The sequence below is a fragment of the Octopus bimaculoides genome, chromosome 6 (genome assembly GCF_046866305.1).
Source record: "Octopus bimaculoides isolate indiv1 chromosome 6, ASM4686630v1, whole genome shotgun sequence".
Lineage (NCBI taxonomy): Eukaryota > Metazoa > Mollusca > Cephalopoda > Octopoda > Octopodidae > Octopus > Octopus bimaculoides.
The window spans coordinates 117,177,173-117,201,569 of record NC_142933.1 but is presented as its reverse complement, the minus strand read 5'-3'; the positions used below and the strand labels follow the sequence as shown (position 1 = coordinate 117,201,569).

The 24,397-nt window shown below is 37.3% G+C and overlaps 1 protein-coding gene across 1 annotated transcript; it reads left to right on the top strand.

Moving 5' to 3' along the window:
- The first annotated feature begins 213 nt into the window (after positions 1-213).
- Positions 214-23,110, top strand: LOC106883424 (peptidyl-prolyl cis-trans isomerase B). Its single transcript, XM_014934420.3, has 5 exons — positions 214-370; positions 3,496-3,752; positions 15,905-15,998; positions 17,503-17,687; positions 22,161-23,110. Exons 2-5 carry the CDS (start codon positions 3,507-3,509, stop codon positions 22,323-22,325), a joined length of 690 nt encoding a protein of 229 aa, XP_014789906.1. The 5' UTR covers positions 214-370; positions 3,496-3,506; the 3' UTR covers positions 22,326-23,110.
- The last annotated feature ends 1,287 nt before the right edge of the window (positions 23,111-24,397 follow it).

The window sequence follows — 24,397 nt, the reverse complement described above, 5'->3', positions numbered from 1 at the left end:
ATTACGTATAGCTAAGCAGTTGGGTTGTTCAGAAATCAGAGACACCTCACTAAAGCAATAATGCAATAAAGATAAAATAAAATAAAATAAAATAGCAGGACTCTGAAAAATAATCAATCAGTGTGACAGATGTGTGAGCCTTGATAGGCTGTAATCGCAATTGTGTCGTGGCTGAACGAATGCATATAAACTAATCACTGTCTGAGATTATTCAGTTTTTAGATTAGAGAAATCTCAGCTTCACAAACATAACTCAATAGTCAGTCAGAGACTTCATAATTAGAATTTTGATTGAGCCAAACGAAAGAAAGAAAGAAAAAAAAAAGCCACACTTCTGCCCTTTTTTATTTTCTGAAATCATCGTTACTCTGTAAGTACAGTTTTTAAATTTCATTTTTTATTTCAAGTAATTTTTGTTTTTACTAATGGCAATATATATTAGGGCACAGAAAATTGCGTCAAATGACGTAACGCAATTAAAGTAAAAATGGTGTTGTAGATGCCAAGCAACGAATGACTATACTCTAAAGTCTTTTGTTTGTTCATTCTATCTGTCTCATATAATGTGTGTGTGAGTGTGTGTATGTATGTATGCATGTATGTATGTATGTATATATATATATATATATACAAACACACACACACACACACACACACACACACACACACATATATATATATATATACATATATATATATATATATGTGTGTATGTATGTATGTGTATATATATATATATATATATATATATATATATATATATATATATATATATATATATATATATATATATATATATATATATAAGTTCCTATACGCGTGTGGACAAATTTCTGAGATACCAGATGAACCCACACAGTTGCAAGAGGTACGAGGAAGATCAACTCCATTCAACTAGCTATTTCACCAGAAACAATACAGAAAAAAAAAAGCTAGTCGCAGCATAGCCCCAGCCTCTAGCTGAAACCTGTGTGGGTTATTAATCTGTTACCTTGCGCCAATGCAAGAAATCACGAACAAGTGTATAATTATACTGTTGAAGAGCGATTCAGAAAGCAATTATACTTAGAATGAGCCTGGTTCGCAATCTGATTTCTATTTCTGAGTGAGACCATCGAGGCAATTACACTTGTTGGAAAACATTTTTCTTTAAAAAAAGAAATTATTGTGTTTCGCATAATTATCAGCCCTATATGAAATCGATCTCTGATCTGGTGAATGGCACAGAATTCTGTCCATGATTCGTTTTCCATTCTCGATTGAAGCAAACTGACTACGTTTCATGTTCTTCAAAGAGCCATAATAAAAAATGCCTACGTCACTCATTGAAAACTTGAGATAAAGTGTCCATAGAAAACCCTGTTAATTGATAACAAAAAACATTTGAGTTGCAGTGTCTCTGTATATAATGTAGCTAAAACCTGGATCAAGGGAATGTAAACGTGGCACCTTTGTATAAGATACTTAGATCTACTTAAGGCCTCTTAGAAATCTTAAGAAAATAGCGAAGAACCTAACCGCAAAGAAGTCATACCGTATACAGAATAATACTTCCTGTAATAGCTAACAAATGGTTCTAGCATGATATAGCTAATGGTACACTGTAGTATATAGTTCATGGAATAGACTACTACTACTACTACTACTACTATTATTATTATTTAAGGGGAGGAGATCCAGACAAATTCCTCTGGGATCATAATTTAATGTTAAAGTATACGTGTAATCCAATAAATTTGCGTGCATGTGTGTGTGTATGTGTGTGTGTGTGTGTGTGTGTGTGTGTGTGTGTGTGTGTGTGTGTGTGTGTGTGTGTGTGTGTGTTGATAGCGGTGGAGGCGATCATGACGGTTTCGACACCTGACTGAAAGCTATTTCACTTCAGAAATTTCGCAACATCCTATTCCCCCATCACTAAGAGTGCAAAATCACCTTTCCGGTTAAAAGAAAAAAAGCATTTTTTAATAAGGGAGTGGATTGGCGAGCAAAAATTTGTTCGATCTCGAGCTAATTTCCACACCCAAATGCAATCTTTTATGATAGTTATAGTATTAGAAAAAGTCCAAAATCGAATTTCAACATCCTTATCAAGATTCGTTCATGTACCTTAATAAGAAAAAAAAAATATGATTACGATTGGCTACGTCCTTCTGAGGTGGGCAGAATTATCAGTCAGATACTGGAAACTGTATTATTGGTTTGTACCTAAGTTCGGGATTTTTATTATAATTAACATGGTAAGCACTGGAAACTACAATGTGCCAAAGTAAATGTCTTGCAGTATTTAGTTATAAGATTTTGCGTTCTAAGATCAAATACTGCAGGACTCAATTTCGCCTTTTATTCTTCCGGAGCCAATAAAATAAGTGTAGAGGCGTGTACTGGGATAGTTTCAATCAACAATATCCACCCGCTTCCAATTTGCTGTCTTTGAATCAATATAATAAATCCCTATTGATGTTATAAAACGCGCTGGGGGAAAGCGGCGTGTTGGTAGAACTGTTAGAAACGTTGAATAATAGCAAACAGCTCTCGGTCGCTGAGTTTAAATCTCACTGATTTTTTTTTCATACATTTGAATTCGATAAAGTACAAATGAACAAAAGAGTCGGTTCTCTCCTTCTTCTTCTTCTTCTTCTTCTTCTTCTTTTTCTTCTTCTTCTTCTTCTTCTTCTTCTTCTTCTTCTTCTTCTTCTTCCACTTCCTCCTTCTCCTTTTCTCCTCTTCCTCCTCCTTCTTCTTCTCCCCTTCATCTCATCCCCCTTCCTCTTCTTCTTCCTCCCCCCTTCTTTGTAATAAACCAGCTGTGCTCAAACTTGACCTGGAGAGAGATGGATTCCGACACGCTTATAATCCCCAAGAAAGGGCAGTGTGTCGGGCATTATATCATGACAGTGGCACTTGCAACTCCACCAAAAGTTAAGGGCCCAAAGAAAAAAAAGGAAAAAGTGATCCTGATCACTGAGACAGCAAAACCCTAATTTAGATTTTTTATTATAGTTGTGAGTTCAAATCTCGTCAGAGCTAACTTTTTTTTTTATTCCTTTAGGGCCAATAAGATAAGTTACAGTCATATGCTGTTATCGATTTAATCAATAGTGTTCGACTACTATAAAAATTGATCTTAAATCAATATTATAGCTGTATCAAATATCATGTAGTGAGTACCATGATAATATTGGTTTCGCTTTCGGTTTCGACTATTAATTAGAACAATTTACACTTCAGCGCAGCTTCTGTTTCTCAACCTCTAAAAATAATTAAGGCTTCAAGATTCAATCCACCCAGTTACGATTTCAACTTCGGACCCTTTTGTTTCTTTTTCAGTGCTAAAGCAATCTTTGGAGAGATGACTGGATGTCATAGCTCCTCATTTTATGGGACCTCTCTTAAAAACCTAACTGTCCCCTATGACAAATATTTTTAAATCACTTCGTCAATTTTGAAACAAATACAAACCGGTTCTTTTACCCTTTTCTTTGTTCTTTTTTGCAGTCGCACCAAAAATGACGACCCTAGAAAAGTATATCTTTTTTGTAGTTGTGGGCTTCCTTTGCCTCTGCAATGTCCAAGCAGAGATCGAGTGCAACTATACTGTGACGACGCAAGCCTGGTTCGATATCGTTATCAAAGATTATGATGGTCCCGGAGAAGATCTTCATGATCGTCTTGTGGTCGGTCTGTTTGGAAAAACAGCTCCAATAACTGTCTTGAACTTTGCCAAAATCACAAATGGCTACAAACATCGTAGCGTAAGTATTTACAATTAAGTAGATTTTAAGGTAAACTAACATTTTCAACTTTTATCGCTTTTATTTTCATTTAGATCTTTCAAAACTATTTTTCTGTTCAAGTTTTACTCTTAATCCGTTGCGCGTTTGAATATCACCACCAGGTCCTTGGTGACTTTAGCGAAGCCTATTCTGCTGAAAGTTGAATGAACTCCTCTTAAGTCTCTATAAAATAGTTATCAATACAATAAATACCAGACTGAAATAAGTTCTGGGGTCGAAGTGATCAACTAAATCCTTGAAAGAGTTGCACCAGCATAGCTGTAGTGCAATGACGGAAACCAGAAAAAGCGTCAATGGGTCTGTAATATTATACTTCTTGTCATGTATTTGAATGTTACAATTTTAAGAACCTTAACTAGCGATCGGATTCGAACACGTAATCGAAATCTTTAGCATGATGGGACAACGCTACGAAGATGTAAAACTGATGAATCAAAATAGTAATAAGAAAATTTATAAATCGTGATATTTCCATGAGTGTTGCTCGTGTATATAAATAATATTATGGGAAAACTAGTACTATTGTTGACACTTGGTTACTTCAAGTTTTGTGTTCAGCACTCCACATTAGCGAAATAGTTACCAAAAATATTGCTTCTAATTTAGACACAAGGCCAGCAATTTTAAGAGAGGGATTAGTGGATGCCATCGACATCAGTACTTGGAACTTAGGAACTATTAGATCTTTCATGGGCCCTTGGCCTCATAAGGCCGGAGCTGAAATGGGTCTCCATAGCTTACCAGTGACTGAGATTACAACACCATGATTCTGTCGCAAGGTTAACTCACCAGTTATTGCTGGAACTCATTTACAGCTGAGTGAACTGGAACAACGTAAAATAGTGTCTGGGCTCAAGAATACAATGCACTGCCCAGTCTGGAAATTGAAACCTCAATCTCACGATTATGAGTGAAAAACCTTAACCACTAGGCCGCACGCCTTCTCATTACTATTTTACTGGTACTTAATTTTAGTGAACCCGGAGAGATGAAAGGCAAAGTCGTCATCGATACGATTTGAACTCAAAGCGTAAAGAGCCGGAAGAAATACTATAAGGCATTTCTTCCGATGGCGTAACGATTCTGCCGTTCAGCGTCTGTCCATTACATTCACGTGTAACCTGCGACCCGCGTGACTTTCTGCATGGCACGCCTAGCAAAAAGATTACCTTGGATTTTTTGGTAGTGCAGCTTGACTGATCATGAGTCATGTCTCATGCGGACCGCTTCTCGAAAACAGTTTGCCCCTGCCTGGTCTCTTACGGACAGAGTTGGCTAAAATCTGTAGATATAACCCAAAGTACAGTGAAGCATTGATAAATAATACTTAAACAAACACACACACACATACACACACACACTCTCTCTCTCTCTTTCTCTTTCTCTCTCTCTCTCTTTCTCTTTCTCTTTCTCTTTCTCTCTCTCTCACTTTTACCATGCTACATACTTTAATTAAAAGGAGGGGGTGAAGGTGCATGGCTTAGTGGTATTCAGCAGCGCGTTGTGTCCTTGAGCAAGTCATTCTATTTCACACTGCTCCAGTTCACTCAGCTGGCAAAAATGAATAGTAACTGTATTTCGAAGGGCAACCTTTTCACATTCCGTAATTCAAAGGGCCGGCCTTATCACAATAGGTGTCAAACTGAATCTCCCTGAGAACTACGTTAAGGGTACACGTGTCTGTGAAGCGCTCAGCCACTTGCACGTTAATTTCACGAGCTGGTTGTTCCGTTGATCGGATCAACTAGAAACCCCGCCGTCGAAACGGAAGGGCTGAAATTGCTAAAATTTTGCTACTCTTCTATTTATTGCTGGTAACAGTTGGTGCCACGTCGAGGCAGGATCAAGTAGTTGGGTTGCTTCTATAATTGCTATAATTGCAGTAAATATTTAAATATATTGATCGTTCACCAGCTTTTGTAATTCGTCCTTTGGTTGCAGCGGAAGAAAGGACAGCTGACTGATATAAAGAGTAGAGAGTGTCGGACCACAATGCCTTATACAAATTCATTGCGCCTATTCTCGGTTCGAATCTCAGTAGTGATCGACTTACATTATTATCGGAACAGATAAAATTTTTAAAAAAGCCAGTCAAGTATTGGATTCGATTGAACTGATTATATCCCTTCCCTAAATACGTGGCTTGACCGTTGTTAGAAATCGATTCTTCACCATCACTTAAACTTTATTTTCTATTTTGAGCCCCTGTCAGCCCATATCGAAGATCTGCGATTTAAACCATTCCATCCTTGACCATTCCGTTTATTTCCTATGTACGGAAATCTCGTTAGGGACCACATTATACAGCGTGTTCTTTTTAAAGGCGGTAGGGTGTGGTCTGGTGGTGGTGATTTGGCTGCTATTTCTAGGAGGTCGAGCAACTACATAGAAGGCTCCGTCGTATGCAACGGTAACAGATGGTAGAGTTAGCAGCGACTCGATACACACGCATGCACGCACACACACACACACACACACACACACACACACACACACACACACATATATATATGCATGCATTTACGCTCTTCAGCCTTTTGGAATCGACAAAATAATTACTTGGAGGAGTCAAGTACTCGGATCGATTTAGCAAACTTTATCTCTCTTTGAAATTGAGAAGCCAATGTCTTGCACAATATTTAAAATGGATAAAATATTGTTATTGTCGTTTGGTTCCTATTTTAGTCGGGGCTAGGGACCCTCATAGATATTCGATGTTTAAAAAATTCTCTTATATTTTTATTATCTAATATTAGGAATTGTATTTAAAAAATTGTTGAAATAGTTTGTGTAATGTAGCAATATAACCAATTTATTGCTCATAAATATAAACAAGATATCATACATATAAACATGCATGCATACACAGGGATACATATATACACACACCTATACACATATACCCACATGTATACACATATATATAGTACATAAAAGTGTGTATACTCATATGTAATTCAGGCACTGTCTGGTTGGTGTCATTCTGTGGATTGTTGGAATGGTAGATCCGGGGTTTTGGTATTAATTTTTTGGTTCAGTTTCCGTTGGCATTTTCGAATAAAGTATTCTTCCTTGGTCTTACGAAAATGTTCATTTTTCTGTCCATAGACTGAAGAAAGGGAATAGTTTAAACTTCCTTTTCCCACATTTTTCGATGTGTTCACTGCAGGTTGTGTTTCTAACGGAGGGGCCATGCATTTGTTGTTTATGTACCCTTACTCTCTCATATGGTCCAATGCCCGTTTCACAATGTAGTATTCTTTGCATTCGGGACACGTGGCACAGTAGATTAGGTTTCTGGATTTGCAATTCATATTTACATTTATTTTAAAGGTGTTGTCTTTGAAAGTAATTTATTCACCTTCTTCAATGTAATCACACGTTCGACAGCGAGAGTCACCACATCTTTGAATTTTCTTTGTTGTTTCTCTAGTTGTAAATCTTGCGAGGGTTAAGAGCTTTTTTAGGCTAGGTGCTTGACGTCTGTTATAAATTATTTTAGAATCTATTATTAATTTGTTCGTTCTTGATGATTGTTGAAGAATTGAGAGGTACCTTTTTGCAGTATTGATGATGTCATGATTTCTTGGGTTGTGGGTGATGACAAAAGGAATGCTTATCAGTTCATTTTTATTCCTGTGCGTTTGTTTTGTTTTGAGGTCTATAACTGAGATGTTTTTCGCTTTGGAGATTAAGCTAGTGAATATTTTTGTTCTTTTAGAAATATTTTGAATTCCTGTAGTCTTTTATCCCTTAATTCTGCATCTGTTACTATAGTGCACATTCGTTTGGCCATATTAAAGGCTATGTTTCTTTTGGTATGTGAGGGATGGGAGGAATGAAAGTTCAAATATTGATGTGTGGCTGCAGGTTTGTAGAAGAGATCTGTTTTTATGGTCTTATTTTCTTTAATTAGAAGTATGTCTAAAAAAGGCAATTCCTTTGTGTGTTGTTCCATGATAAATGTTATCGAGACATATATATATGCATATGCATATATATATATATATATATATATATATATATATATATATATATATGCACACACACACACACACACACATACACACACACACACACAAATATATATATATATATATATACATATATATATATATATATATATTATGCTATTGCAAATGCAAATCCGTACATATGAACATATATATGTATGCATGTATGTATGTATGTATATACGGATTTACATTTGTCACAGTGCAAAAAAATATTTATAACGTATTACATCTTTACTCCCTCTTGAAGGAAACATTAAACTATTCAAATGTTGTATGTACCAATATATAGATCTCTCATTAAAGGAGACTTTGATGGTGCTGTTAGCTTTTGTAACTGGTAATTTTCAGCACATACGTCCAGTGTTCTATAATACAATAATGTTAACAATTATAATTTGATCAGAAAAAATATTTTGCCAGGATTTGACCTATAGACAGTTCGGCTATTGATGATGATATATATATATATATATATATATATATATATATATATATATATATATATATATATATATATATATATATATATATATATATATATATATATATATATATATATGTATATATATATATATATACATATACTCACGCGCACGTGTGTGTGTGTGTGTGTGTGTGTGTGTGTGTGTCTTTGTGTTTGTTCCCCATCACCACTTGACAACTGGTGTTGGTTTGTTTACGACCCCGTTACCTAGCGGTTTGGCAATAAGAGACTAGGGTCGATTTGTTCGACTGAAGTCTTCAAAATGATGCCCCAGCATGGCTGCTGTCTAATGACTGAAACAAGTAGAGGAGAGAAGAAGATCTATATAGAATTTATTTTGGTGTAGGATACGGGTTGATGTACTCTTTGATATAGACTCGGAATAAGGAATAAAAAGGATATTTTCGTCCAACTTCGTGTGTAATTTTATGCGTCAATGACAGCTCTTTTTTGCACGAGTCTGAATATATATCTGTTTCAGTTGGCATATTAAAGATGTGGCATTCCACGTAGACAGAACACATACGTAGTACGTGCGTGTGTTTGTATACGTGTGTGTGTGTGTGTGTGTGTGTGTGTGTGTGTGTGTGTGTGTGAATTTATCTTTCGATAGGTAGAGTAAGGAGGCCTCTTGGAAGTTTGGCTTTCACATAGTGTAACACGTCACCATACTATGGTGTACACGTCAACAGACAGGGTATAGTATTCATGAAAATTGTAATCAATACACACCGATAGCATCGATTATGGTTATACTGTTGGCATTTAATGACGTAAGAGTTTGCTGTTGATATTGATTGGTGATTTGGAAGTATCCGTTGATTTAATTGTTTAAATTTTGTGTTGAATTTCGAAAGTATTACAATAGTGATAATCTACTGAGCATTATTTCTCTGAATTTATATAAAACTTCCGTAAAGGAATGAAAAACCATTTTTATATTCAATAAGTTACTAAAACCAGAGAATAAATATGTCAGCATTTTCTAATTCTATTAGATCTAGTAATTAATTTGTAAAATTAAGACATAATAGAAATAAAACGTGATTTTTTTTAGGGAATGGAAGAAAAAAGCTTTTATTTATTTATTTATTGCTCAATTTAATGGCCGTTTATTTTATCAGAGAAATAAGTTGAATACAAGGCTAAAAACAAGATCGACGTATCATTTTGTAGAAAACTGATTTCCACACAGCGAAATTTTGTCAAAAATAATTTATTTCTTTTGACCCCCAGAAGAGAAATAATTTAGTAACAAGGGTAAAATTATGATATTATATTATATTATATTATATTTTATCCATCCATCCATCTATCTATCTATCTATCTATCTATCTATCTATCTATCTATCTATCTATCTGTCTGTCTGTCTGTCTGTCTGTCTGTCTGTCTGTCTGTTTGTCTGTCTGCCTATAATTACTAGTGTGTGTATGAGGAAGAGTGTTGTGTATCATTATATTTAAGTACATACACATATAGATATATGTATAATTTAACAGCTAAATGCACTGGGAACAACATTATATGTGTATATATACATATAAATATATCTCTCTCTTTCTCTCTCCCCTCTCTCTAAATATATATATATATATATATATATATATATATATATATATATATATATATATAGATAGATAGATAGATAGATAGATAGATATAGACATGAAAACTCATTACCTGTGTAGTTTGCTTTTGTCATTGTCCTCAACATTCGTTGTTGATGCCACCAAAAATGAGCAATACTATCGTTAAAGTTGTGAAATTGTAAGGATTTGTTTTGAACGATAACTGACGAGGAATTGTCACGTCCATATCTTGAGTGTGAATTTTCCGTTCGTTTCTTTATCATGGTTCTGTTTATTATTTGAAACACACACACACACACACACACATCATTACAGATCCAATCTGCCGGTAATTTTGTATTACTTTACTGCAGCAGACACAAATAACAACTTCTGACATAGACTCGTGGCCAAAAATTTTGGAAGGATTACCTGATTGGTTTTTCGATCACGGAAGGAGAGAAAGTGAAATTGACTTCGGCGAAATTTGAACTTACGACGTGAAGGCAGACGAAATGGCGCTAGGCATTTTACTCGGCGCGCTAACGATTTTGTGGTAGCTGGTACACTTGCCACGAAATCCAAACTGTTATCTAAGAGGCTGAAGGACACTGAAACTGAGGCATGCATTGCCGGTGTGCAGAAAAGTTCCATTCTGTATTCTGGAGGAATCTTAAGATTCATGAGATTTGGAGAGACTTGTTTTTCTACAAATCTCAAGAAAACATCCTTTCAAATTAGTGCCAGCAAATTTGAGGTGAAAGTACGAGTCAATATCATTGCTCTCCCCGCTCCGTATTCGACTGGTGCCTTATTTCATCTGCTTCGAAAAGATGAAAAGCAAAGTTGACTTTGGCGGGATTCAACTAAGACTGTAAAGGGCGCAAACAGTTTGTCCGTCTTTTATCAATTCTACTACTTCACAACCCTAAGAATAAGCGTAATAATAATAATAATAATAATAACAATAGGAATACAAAAGTGTAATGTAAAGATGATACCAGTAATACCAGTCATGATCGGGGTATTAGGGTCAATCTCATTTTAAGGAAAGTATTATCTGCCTAAGGTCATTGTTGGGATTTTACAGATGACTAAATACTGCGGTGTCTTTTTCATCCTTACTACATGACATAGTATTAATAATAGTAATGGTGATGATAATAATAATAGTAATGGTGATGATAATATAGGCGCAGACGTAGTTGTGAGATTGAGAAGACTGCTTCTCAATCATGTGGTCTTGGATTCAGTCTCACTGCGCAGTACCTTGGGTAAGTGTCTCCGATTATAGCCCCTGGCTGACCAAAACTTTGTGTGTGGAAGTGTGTTGTGTTTGTCCCCCACAAACGCCTAAAACCGATATTGGTTTGTTTGCGTTCCCATACTCCAGCGTTTCAGCAAACGAGACCCGAAGAATAAAGTACCAGACTTAAAAATAAGTACTCGACTAAACTCTTCGAGGCGCCGTCCCAGCATCGCTGCTACCCAATGACTGACACAAGTAGAAGACAAAAGAAAACCTATTTTTTTTAGGCCAAATTACAGAAGTCATCATCGGACGACAGAAATTAGAATATGTGACTCTAACGGGCTTTTTTTAACAATATTTCCGACGTTGATGAAGTGTGATGGTTACAACTGGAAATAATAATCGATGACAGTTTGCCGGTCGCTTAACTTTTTACCTTGACAATAAACTCGATGTTATTCTTATATCTCACAAGTGTCTGATAGGATGACAACAAAGATTAACATCTTGCTTTTATAAAAAACACGTTTATCGACAAATTTGTATTCTCTGTTTGAATAATTTATTCAAACATTCACCCATGAATATCTGCAACATCTGTCTTTAGGGAAGGGCGTGACAGGGGCAAGCTAATGAAAGCTGTTACTGTCTGGTTTTTCTGTGTCACTCACAACAGATTTCTCATTTTCGCCAACGCGGCAGTAGACTCAGCAGTAAACGTGGCATCTAAACGTGGCGCATGTGGTTTGAAGTTCTCTTCCCCCCCCCTTCTTTCTTTCTTCCTTTCATTCAACTATGGTGATCCCGTGGCAAACAGCGAAATAATAGTTTTAAATTTTGGCACAAGGCCAGTCTTTTGGGGGAGGGAGTGAGTCGCTTACATCGACACCAGTACTCAACTGGTACTTATTTTATTGATCTCGAAAGGATGAAAGGCAAAGTCGACCGCGGCGGAATTTGAACTCAGAACGTAGCGACTGGCAAAGTACTGCTAAGTATTTAGTCCAGCGCGCTAGCGATTCTACCAGCTCACCGCCTTATACTATTACTACTACTACTACTACTACTACTACTACTACTACTACTCATCATCATCATCATCATCATCATCATCATCATCATCATCATCATCATCATCATCACCACCACCATCATCATCATCATCATCATCATCATCATCATCATCATCATCATCATCATCATCATCATTGTTATTATTGTTATTATTATTATTATTATTATTATTATTATTATTATTATTATTATTTTATGTTTGACTTTTGTCTTGCATTTGTACAAGTTGGATCCAAGTCTCACCCAGAGACCTCAAGAGACAACAAGTTAGAAGTTCATGTAGGTGTTATGCCTAGGGTACCATATATTTGGATTTGTACAGTTTTGTTCAAGTGAATGTTTAAGAAACCATAAGAAAATTATGTTTGCTTTAAAATTTGAGATCACATAGACAGTATTTTACGTAGGATATGGGCAGTTCCAATGAGCACTATCTTTTGGACTTCAGCCATTTTGGGGTTTCCTGGTATCTGAGCTAGGTAGTAATCAGCCCGTTTCGCTGTCATTCCCAGGGCACCTATGACAATAGGTATTGTTTTCGTCTTCAGATTCCACATTTTGCTAATTTCTATTTCAAGATCTTTATATTTGCTCAGTTTTTGGTAGGTCTTGACAGATACGTTTATATCAATTGGGACAGTCATATCAATGAGGAGGCATGATTTTTGTCTGAAGTCTTTCAGTATGATGTCTGGCCTATTTGCGTCTATCTTTCTGTCAGTTTGAATGGTGAAGTTCCAGAGGAGTGCAATGTGATCATTTTCAAGTACTGGGGGTGGTTTGTGTTCCCACCAGTTTTTATCATGGGGCAAGTCCAGGTTTTTGCATATTACCCAGTGAATATATTGTGCAGCTCTATCATGCCTGTTGAGATACTCTGTAGGCGCAAGCAGACTGCACATGGAGACAACATGATCGATGGTCTCATTTTGTTGTTGGCATATACGACATAATGGGGAGCTGCCGTTCTTTAATATGTTGGCCTGGTAGTTCTTTGTAGGTAGGCATTGATCTTGGGCTGCTATGATAAACCCCTCTGTTTCTGATTTCAATCCAGAGGCCATTAACCATTGGTGGGTAAGGGCTTTGTCAATATCTGCATTATTCGCTCTCTTTGGGTATTTGCCATTGAGAGGTTTTCCATGCCATTTTTCAGTCATAATAGCTAAGGCAGCAATTTTAGCACGGGTTTTCAAGCGCTTAGCTTTTTCTGTAGGTGTTTCTAGTTCGTCTAATTCTTGAATTTGTTGCAATTGGAATTCACTTAGATATTCCTTTGCCTGTTTTGTTACTGAGTAAGATGCTTTCTTGCTTTCATATTTTAAGACAAGTTTTAGCATCCAGTCCTCAGAGTTTTTCATATAGGTGTCTAGGCCAATTGTGGCTACCTTCATTGATAATGCCAGCTGTAGTAGTCCTCGACCTCCCTCTTTTCTTGGCAGATAAAGACGTTCTATATCTGCCTTAGGGTGGTGCATTCTATGCATTGTCAACAGTTTTCGTATTTTTCTGTCAACATTACATATTTCAGTAATTGACCAGTTAACGATGTTGAAACTGTAAGTCACGACTGGTATGGCTAGAGCATTGATCGCTTCGATCCTGTTTCTCGCGTTCAGCTCTGTCTTCAGTATTGCTCTCACCCTGCGATAACATTCTCTTCTGATCCTTTCCCTCATCACTGAGTGCTTGATATTGTCCCCTTCAATTACCCCTAGGTATTTGTAGCTCTCCGCTGGTTCTAACTCTTTTATGACATTTTGCTGGTCAAGGTTCACATTAGATGTATTTGTCATTTTTCCTTTGATAAAGATAGCTTTTGCACATTTATCAAGGCCAAATTGCATCCTGATGTCATCACTGAATTGTTTAACAATCGCTAGTAGGCCTTTGAGTTGTTGGTCATTTTTTGCAAAGAGCTTTAAATCATCCATGTAAATGAGATGATTTATATTTTTATCAAATATTTTATAACCATACTGTGCATCATTGAGCAATTTTGAGAGCGGTATTAGGGCTAGACAGAAGAGGAGTGGTGATAGTGAGTCACCCTGGAAAATGCCACATGAAATTCTTACATCTCCAGCATTTAGAGATTCATTGTCATTGTTCAACATCAGTGTGGTTCTCCATGATCTCATACTTACAGATAAAAAGTTTCGCAGAGTAGGAGCTATTTTATACATTTCCAGACATTTCCTAATCCAGCTATGTGGTAGGCTATCAAAGGCCTTTTTATAGTCTATCCAGGCTATTGACAAGTTTTTGTGTCGCTTGTGACAATCTTCTAAGATCATCTTATTGATGAGTAGCTGATCTTTACAACCATAAGATCCACGTTTACATCCCTTTTGCTCATTAGGGAATATGCTACTTTCTATTAAAAAACTATAGGTGTGCTCGGTTAGGACAGATGTTAGCGTCTTATACATTGTTGTTAAGCAGGTTATGGGGCGATAATTTTTTGGTTCGTTTGTTTCCTCATTTTTTGGAAGCAGGAATGTTAAACCATTAACTAGCCAAGAGGGCATCAAACTAGGATTTTGCAAAACATCGTTGTAAAGTTTTGTTAGCAGTTCATGGCTTTCTGGGAAGGCATTCAACCAGAAGTTAGGAATTTTATCCTTTCCTGGAGACTTCCATTTGCTTGACCTCCTGAGAGCAGATCTTATATCTTCTACCCTGACCCCCTCCCACTTTTGCTCCTCTAAGGAGTCTAGGTCTGTAGCTATTCTATCAATCCAAGGGGCCTTTTCATTGTGTGTTTTATCTTCTGCCCAGATTTTATTCCAAAATTCTTGCACTTCTTCTTTTGATGGGACAGACTTTATTGTTACTGGTGTTTTCCCTATCTTCCTGTAGAAATTTTTGGGGTTATTTTTGAACATGTTATTATCTCGGAAGAATTTAACACGCTTTTCATACCTTGCTATGCGGGCAGCTTTAGCACATACCTTTTGCTTGATGGTTTCTATGGTGGCATCAATGTCAACTATGGTTTTCATGTTATATTTTTTCTTTAGTTTTTGGGTCTTTGTAGGTTTGATACTCTTGTCAAATTTAAGGTTTTTCAAACATTCTATGTCAGATCTAAGCAGCTTATTATTATTATTATTATTATTATTATCATCATCATCATCATCATCATCATCATCATCATCATCATCATCATCATCATCATCATCATCATCATCATCATCATCATTATCATTATCATTATTATTATTATTATTATTATTATTATTATTATTATTATTATTAAAAAAAACTGCTGCCTTAGATATTCATTCAAGCACAGAAAAAGCTAAGCGTATGAAAACCCGTGCTAAAACTGGTGCCTTAGATATTCTTACTGATAAATGGCAAGAAAAACCACTCAGTGACAAATACCCAAAGAGAGCTAATAATGCCGTTGTTGACAAAGCCCTTACCCATCAATGGTTAGTGTCCTCTGGCTTAAAATCAGAAACAGAAGGGTTTATCAGAGCAACCAAGATCAATGTCAACCTACAAGGAGCCTTTCACCGATCCCGAAAGGATGAAAGGCAGAACATCCCTGGTGGAATTTGAACTCAGAACATAAGGATGAACGTATAACAACAACAATAACAGTAATTTTCGTTTTATAATATTGACAATAAAATTGGTGTATCAATATAATTTACACACCATATTGATAGGAATTATTGCACTATATTTTCTTTTCTTTTAAAGACCACACTTCATTACAAGAATACGAAAATTCACCGTATTGTGGTAGACTTCCTCATACAAATGGGTGATGTGACACGAGGTGATGGCACTGGTGGTAAGTACTTGATCTATCATATATATCTTTCTAATCAAAGTATGATAATAGTTGCACTACACTAAGCATTTAAGCGATCTACAGGTGTAATCGATGGCAGTTTCTTCGCGTCAGATGTCCATGAGAAAGAGAAGCATGCCGTCAATCGGTTATAGAAATCGATCCTTGACGCTGCAGAGTTTTTTCTTATCTCTTGCTCTTAGTAGTTTTAAACTGAGAGTCATTCCATGCAATCCGATCTCCACTCTTTAGACTTGGACGTCTGACCACAGTGGCTGAGCGGGCTAAGACGGTTGCAGACACCAGCAAGTTGTAGGTTTTACATTGGAGTGGCCTTCTCCTGAGTGAATCGCCCGAAAGTGGTCGGAAGGGTGTCAAAAACGACACAAGACCGCCTGAGGGACTCCATTGTTTAGGTTTGCTATCGAAGTTGACTCCTCTAGCCTTTTCCTTTACCAAGAAGGCACTCACAAGGTAGTGAGGGTTTGTGCTAGTTGTGTTCATCAAGTGATCTTTGCATGAATTCCATGTTATTCCAAAATTGTCTGACTTCTTAAACAATGATCAGTCATTAAGGAGCGGCACATGATTCAGTTTCTCTCGTTATACTTATTTTTACCAACTAGCTACTTTGCTTGTTGCAAGATCAGTGACTTTCTATATATTGCGAGCTGGAGCGAACTACTGCTATCTCTAGCGGACGAGTACCCACCAATCAGGATGAACACAAATAACTCGAAACCATAGGGTCTGGTGGCCGGAAGATGGTAGGGTTCGCTTCCCTGCATGCAATATATATCGGGTGCAGATTGCATCGATAACTAACTGGAGGAAGCGTCCCCATGGGGTTAAAATGGTAGTAACATCGGTTCCTACGGCACAGCCATATTGAAGTGACGATAAACATTACTTATCAGTACAGTTACTGCTTTCGTCTCTTATTACTTTATTATTATCCAATAGTTTTATTTTTATAACGTGCTTTCACTTCACTACCGAGCGCAGCTCTGTGTGCCTTGGGTATGTGCTGTGGTTTGCTGTGATGCTCTTATGGTTACTGTATTGAAAGTGTTTTGCGTAGGATGTGTGCAGTGCCCAGTAGTGCAATTTTTTGTATGTTATATATATTTGTAAGTCCTGGTGTTTTTGTTATGTATTTGTCTGAATATTTTATTATTATTATTATTATTATTATTATTATTATTATTATTATTATTATTTTATTATTAAAATTTTTTTTTTTTTTAAATTTCTCTTCAAAGTTCTGTCTTGCTATCCAAGGACATTGTCCCAGTATTCCTCTTAAATAGTTTTTTGAGTGTGGAGGTTATATTGTAAGCTTGTACGCAACCCTTCGATTATTTAGTGTTTCCTTTTTCAGTGTTGTCTCTAAATATCTAATGATTTGCTGAATATACTTTCCTTTGTTGCATAAAGAATGTTTATTGTTCTGAGTACAAACATTTGCAAAACTTCTTTTACATAAATTCATTTGTTATTTCAGGTAAAAGTATCTATGGAGACACCTTCGATGATGAAGAATTCATATTAAGTCACAATAGTACAGGTATTGTTTCCATGGCAAACCATGGCAAAAATACAAATGGTTCTCAATTCTTCATTTTGTTGCAACAAACAAAGTGGTTGGATGGAAAACATGTTGTCTTCGGTAAATTGTTGAAAGGATACGTAAGTAGAAACTTTCTTATACTTTATTAAATACTCTTTTACTTGTTTCAGTCATTTGACTGTGGCCATGCTGGAGCACCGCCTTTAGTCGAGCAAATCGACCCCAGGACTTATTCTTTGGAAGCCTAGTACTTATTCTATCGGTCTCTCTTTTGCCGAACCGCTAAGTTACGGGGACGTAAACACACCTGCATCGGTTGTCAAGCGATCTTGGGGGGACAAACACAGACACACAAACACATACACACATACATATAAATACATATATACGATGGGCTTCTTTCAGTTTCCGTCTACCAAATCTACTCACAAGGCTTTGGTCGAAGACACTTGCCGAAGATGCCACGCAGTGGGACTGAACCCGGAACCATGTGGTTAGTAAGCAAGCTACTTACTACACAGCCACTCCTACGCCTATAGGCTACTTGGCTATGTCCACTTTTTAATGGAATCTTTTTCTTGCAAGCTCATCTCTTCTCCTGATAATAGTCATAGAAAAGCCTGTAATAAAATAACTATATTAAAAAAAAACGCACACACATATATTTACTGTCAAGGCGTAGCTTACGTTGCCCTTTTCAAATCTGTTTTTAGTATACAACCATATCGTCTAATAACAGTATGTACTAGCTGTGTTAAGGTGGCGAGATGGCAGAATTGTTAACATGCTGGGCAAAATGCTTAGCGGCTTTTCGCCCATCTTTACATTCTGAGTTCAACTTACGCCGAAGTTGACTTTATCTTTCATCCTTTCGGGGTCGATAAAATAAGTGCCCGTTGAGCACTGGAGTCGATGTAGTCAACTTACCCTCTCCTCCGAAATTGCTGGCCTTGTGTCAAAAGTTGAGACCAATATATATTGGTGACGTGCTATTTCTATTAGAAAGGGCATGAACCCAAGTGGTTAGGGTGTTGTTCTCACGAATGTGAAATTCTGGTTTCGATTCCCAGACTGGGTAGTGCGTTGCGATCACTTCTAACGTCTGACGTGTGGCACACCGTGCACCTGTACAGGTAATGTCGTTTGATGATGTGAGTGATCGAACACACAACATAAACATTTGATTACTATGTACAAATCATCTGTGAAGGTTGTTTAGTAAGAGACAGTGGAACCCTAATCTGTTGTCACGGCAGGAAAGTCCTTGACTGTCGATTAAAACGAACGATTTAAACATTAAAATGAGGTACGCTATGATTAAACAATAAACAACATATACAAAAAGTAGAAACTTGAAAAATTTCGCTGCAACTTAAAATTCTTATAAAGCAACACTCTAAATTAAACTGAGATTGTTCCTCTCGATTTAAAGTTGTAGGGGAGTTGATTTTCAGATGTTGGTGGGGGACGGGGTTGCACCTTTGTAATTTATCTCAATAGAACAGGTTATAATACCGCTGTTTAGCTTAGTTTAGTATTGGTAAGACGATAGTAACTCTTCTCTCTCCGCATCATCGATTTTGTCCAAGAAAAAGGTCGCCGCCATAGGAGCCATACAGCATCGTCGTTGCTACTGTTGTCAGAACGCAAAATAAAAAAAAAAAGATGGAGCAAATACCGCAAGGTATCCTATCCAATACTCTCAGAGATCCGTTAATCCACTGCCCATGATTGGTACTTTTTTTTTTTTATCGAACCCAAAAGGATGAAAGGCAAAGTTAATCTCAGCGGGATTTGAACTCAAAGTGAAAATAGATGAAATAAATGCCACGTGGTATTCTATCCAACACTCGAACGATTCTAACGATTCGATTTCTTGTTTTAGTCATTGGACTGCGGCCATGCTGGGGCACCACTTTGAATGGTTTTTAGCCGAACGAATCGACCCCAGTAATAATTTTTTTAAAGTTTGATACCTATTTTATCAGTCTCTTATGCAGAATCGGTTACATGACAGGGACGTAAACAAAGAAACACCGGTTGTCAAGTAGTGGTGGCGTACAACTACACAAACACAGACACACGCGCACCTCCGCTTTTCCCATACACACACACACACATATATATATATATATATATATATATATCATCATCATCATCATCATCATCATCATCATTTAACGTCCGTTGTCCATGCTGGCATGGGTTGGACGATTTGACAAGGGCTGGTAAACTGGAAGACTGCACCAGACTCCAGTCTGATTTGGCATAGTTTTCTACAGCTGGTTGCCCTTTCCTAACCTCAACCGCTCTGAGAGTGTAATGGGTGCTTTTACGTACCACCGGCACGGATGCCATTTGCGAGACATCGGTATCTGCCACGACTGCGATTTTGCTCGGCTTGATGGGTCCTCTTCTCAAACACAACATACTACCAAAGGTCTCAGTTACTGCCTCCGTGAGGCCCAACACTCGAAAGGAACTCAGTCACTTTGGCTCCGTGAGGCCCAACGCTCGAACGGTGCTCTTTACGTGCTACTGGCATGGGTGCCAGTTACGTGACACCAACATCAGTTAAGACTACGATTTTACTTGGCTTGACGGGTCTTCTCAAGCACAGCATATCGCCAAAGCTCTCGGTCGCTAGTCATTGCTTCTGTGAGGCTCAAAGCTCGAAGATCATGCTTTACTACTTAAGGTCATGAGTTCGATTCCTGATACAGGCGGGTCATTGTGTCCTTGAGTAATGCACATCATTTCATGTTGATCGCATCCACACAACTGAAGACTCTCCCCCCCTCTCTCTCTCTCTCTCACCAGCTATCACATCTTCAATGTTCCGCTGGGTCAGGGGTGTGTGGGCTGAGAGGAGTCTATGTCCGTTTGCAACTACTTTATTTCATATAGATTTGCCATACATGCATTAGAGAGGGGACAAACAAGGACAGACAAACATAAAGGGTGAAGAAGCTTTTACGTTTTAAAAATGTCAAATCAATCGGATGAAAAAATGAATCGATGAAATATGCAATTAAAATTTTGAATTTTGATTAAGTCATTGCGTTTTGCAATGAAGACCGTTGAAAGAGAGGCACCCGGCCATCTGGGTAGAACCTTTACTTTTTAACCCGACCTCACTTACCTGGTGCCAATCGTACCCAGCTTGCTCACCACAGGCTTCTATCTTTTCACAAACATATCTCGTGACAGACACTTCTTCTCCAGCCTGATCTTACTACCGGGGTGGTAACTAAAATATTTAACCAACCCCCAGCCAGAGACAAAGGTACCTGTCACTATACCTTTCACACGCGTCTTCCATACTGTTTCTTTCAGTATGGCTACTACGCAGAGAAAGCAAGCCTTCCTTTCCTTGTTAAGGAAAGGAGGTGGCACAATCTCGATGATAGACTCAGCTGATAGCTGTACTCTTCCTGTCACTGACAACGGTTGTTCGACAAAAGCTATCAGTCCCGATTACTCCGGACACTCCACTAATGCGTGCAAGACGGTTTCCCTATCTTGCCCACATCTCGGGCATGTCGGCGAGACAGCACTTCCGTGCCTTGACAGTACTTCCGTGCCTTGACAGCTTGTCACGAACAGGTAACACCGCACGGAAGCACTGCCAAGCCAGAGATTTGTATGTAGGCGTACATCGGGCATGTGAACAATATAGATGCTGGAAATATATTCTGCGTGCTACAAAATTGATGAAAGAAATATAAGCATTCATTTACTGTTTTGCCTGTTTCAGTCATTGGGATCATGCCCAAGCATTGCTTTGAAAGATTTTTAATTTAATCAAATCGACACCAATACTTGTTTTGCAGTCTGGTACTTATTCTATCGCCTTGGTTTGCCGAACCGCTACATTAGAGGAAGTTAACACCCCAACAACGGTTGTTAAACAGTGAGACACAAACACACACATATAACCGTTTTACTCACAAAGCATTGATCGGCTTGAGGCTATAGCAGAAGACACTTGTCCAAGGGATTGAACCCAAACCAGCGTGATTTGAAAACGAACTTCTTAACCAAAGAGGGCAAAGTTGGTCCTAGCGGAATTTGAACTCAGAACATATAAACGGACGAAATATCGCTAAGCTTTTTTTCCCGGCGTGCTAACGATTCTGCCAGCTCGCCGCCTTAACCAGCAAATATGCATTCGTTTCTACAATGGCCACAAAGCCTGAAATTTTGTGGGAGGGGGCTGGTCGATTACATTGACCTAGTGTTCAACTGGTACTATTTTACCGACCCTGAAAGGGCAAAAAGCAAAGTCGACCCCTGTAGCATTTGAACTCTGATCGTAAAGTCGGAAGAATTGCCGCTAAGCATTTCTTCCAGTGTGGTAACGATTCCACTTGACCGAGCCTTAACCAGTAATTATATATTAATTCTGCACTTTGCTTTTGAATTTTTATTTATTTTTGTTTAAAACTACTACCAATGCTACATGTTATAAAATTGTTTCGTCGATACTGTTTAATTCTGAAGACCATTATTCTCATCACATTAGTCATCAGAAAATTCTTGAAATATTTTCCTTATTCTATCTTTTTTCATTTTTATATTTCTATTTCTAGGATTTTCTGAGAAAGATTGGTGCAATCGACACTGATGAAATAAATCAGCCTAAAAAGAAAGTCAAAATCCTCGATTGTGGTGCTGAGGATGTACCAAATCCATTTTGTCTCAGTGAAAGTCAAAGCGTGGCAAACGCTGATATGGATGTCGAAATCATCGTATAAATTGTTATTATTGTTTTTCTTTAGCAAAATCAAGCAAAATTTCGTATTTCTTCTCATTCTTTCCACCTTATCATTTCCCTCAACATATTTTGCTGCTGCACTTTCTCACTTCCAGTTTTATTCCTTCGATGATAATTTGGCAAAATGTTAACGAAGAGATAAGCCTTTTGCAAGAACAAACAAATCAGAAGAGTCTCAACAAAACTATTAAAAAATGCCACCCATATATATATATATATATATATATATATATATATATATATATATGTATGTATATATATATATATATATATATATATATATATATATATATATATATATATATATATAATATATATATATATATATATATATATATATATATATATATATATATCTTGTGTGTTCACGGTGGAACGTTGGCAGAAAACTAATTATATAAACTAGTGTTTATCATAATTTCTCATATATATATATATATTATATGATCGGAGTTTTTGTTGAATTTTGCGTTGCACCGATGAACTCAGAACAAACCAAAATGTGACACCGCTTAATTCCGCAATTTTATATATTATTCACCAACAACGTTGCTTGTTCTATTTTATTTTCTCATTACACACAAACAACTTTTGTAAACTTTTCTTTTTGATTTTTTTTCCTTTTGTATTTCTGATCTTAAATGTTATTTACTTCTTACTTAGAGAAAAATATTAATCTCCAAATTTGGTATTTTAATTTAATTAAGCGTCACTCACCATACCATGTGTATGAAAAAGTAAAATAAACGTTTATAGATCAAGTAATCAAGAGTATTTTATAATTAATATAATTATTGTTTACTAACTACAGTCATTGTTATTGTTATTATATCCAGATGTAAAAGCAGTGAACTGAGATAATCATTAGTGCGTCGGACGAGAAAATGCTTAGCGGTATTTCTTCTGGATCTTTACGTTCTGTGTTCCAAACTCCTCCCACCCCAGGTCAACTTTGCTTTTCATCCGATAAAATAAAGTGCTAAAGTATTGGAACCGAGGAAATATACTTGTCCACTCCTCCCCGCATCGCTTAGTGGTTAAGGTATTGGACTCATGGTCGTAAGTAAGATTGCGGTTTCGAATCCTTGACTGGGCGACGAATTGTGTTCGTGAGCAAAATACTTCTGCGACGAGCCGGCGTCCCGTCCAGTGGGTAAATACATATACGCCACGGAAACCGGGAACCGGTCTTTATGAGTAGATAGGGTTCGGGAAGGATGTTTTATCTGTTATCTTTCGATAATCGATCTAAGTACTACCATGTCCTAATTTGTGATCTGTGAAAGTATAAGAATTCATTATAACTGGAGAAGACGCGTAGACAGATTCTAAAGTCAGGAAGTAAAAAAAAAAAAGTCATATAGGCCCCTAAGGGCCAGTTTCCCGGTTTCCATTCCCTACCTGGACGAAACACTAGTTCATTGCAGTATTACACATTTTTGCCAGCTGAGTGGATTGGAGCAACATGAAATGAAGTGTTTTGCTCAAGAACAGAACGCGTCGCCTGGTCCAGGAATCGAAACCACAATCTTACGATCATGACTCTAATACTCTAACCACTAAGCCACAAGCCTACACAAAGTAATGAAGAGCGAGCATTTAAAAAAAGGCGCCGTGACACGTACCAGACTATTTAAACTCATTGGTATACATGTTATAAAAGGCGCCAATTTTGAAAAATGTCCTCGGCGGTGGAGGAACGGTCGTTCCCCACTGTTAGCTACGCTATTGAACTTGGATATGATACACAAGTACAACGTCGGAATTCCTCAGACCTCGGTACAAAAGCCTTTCCAGATTACACAAATAAAAATCTACTTAATGATTTCAAATGTTGACACAAGGCCAGCAAATTCGGGGAGGGGTAAGTCGATTACATCGACCCTTGTGTTCAGTTGGTACTTATTTTACCAACCCCGAAAGAATTATAGGCGAAGTCGACCTCGGGGGAACTTGAACTCGGAACGTAAATACGGATGAAATGCCGCTAAGCATTTTCCCGGCCTGCTAACGATTCTGCCTGCTCACCGCCTTATTTTACTTAAATAATGA

Coding starts and splice junctions, on each gene's coding strand:
- LOC106883424 (XM_014934420.3), top strand. CDS start 3,507: ATGACGACCCTAGAAAAGTATATCTTTTTTGTAGTTGTGGGCTTCCTT. Junction 3,753..15,904: donor ATGGCTACAAACATCGTAGC/GTAAGTATTTAC, acceptor TTTCTTTTAAAG/ACCACACTTCATTACAAGAA. Junction 15,999..17,502: donor ACGAGGTGATGGCACTGGTG/GTAAGTACTTGA, acceptor TTGTTATTTCAG/GTAAAAGTATCTATGGAGAC.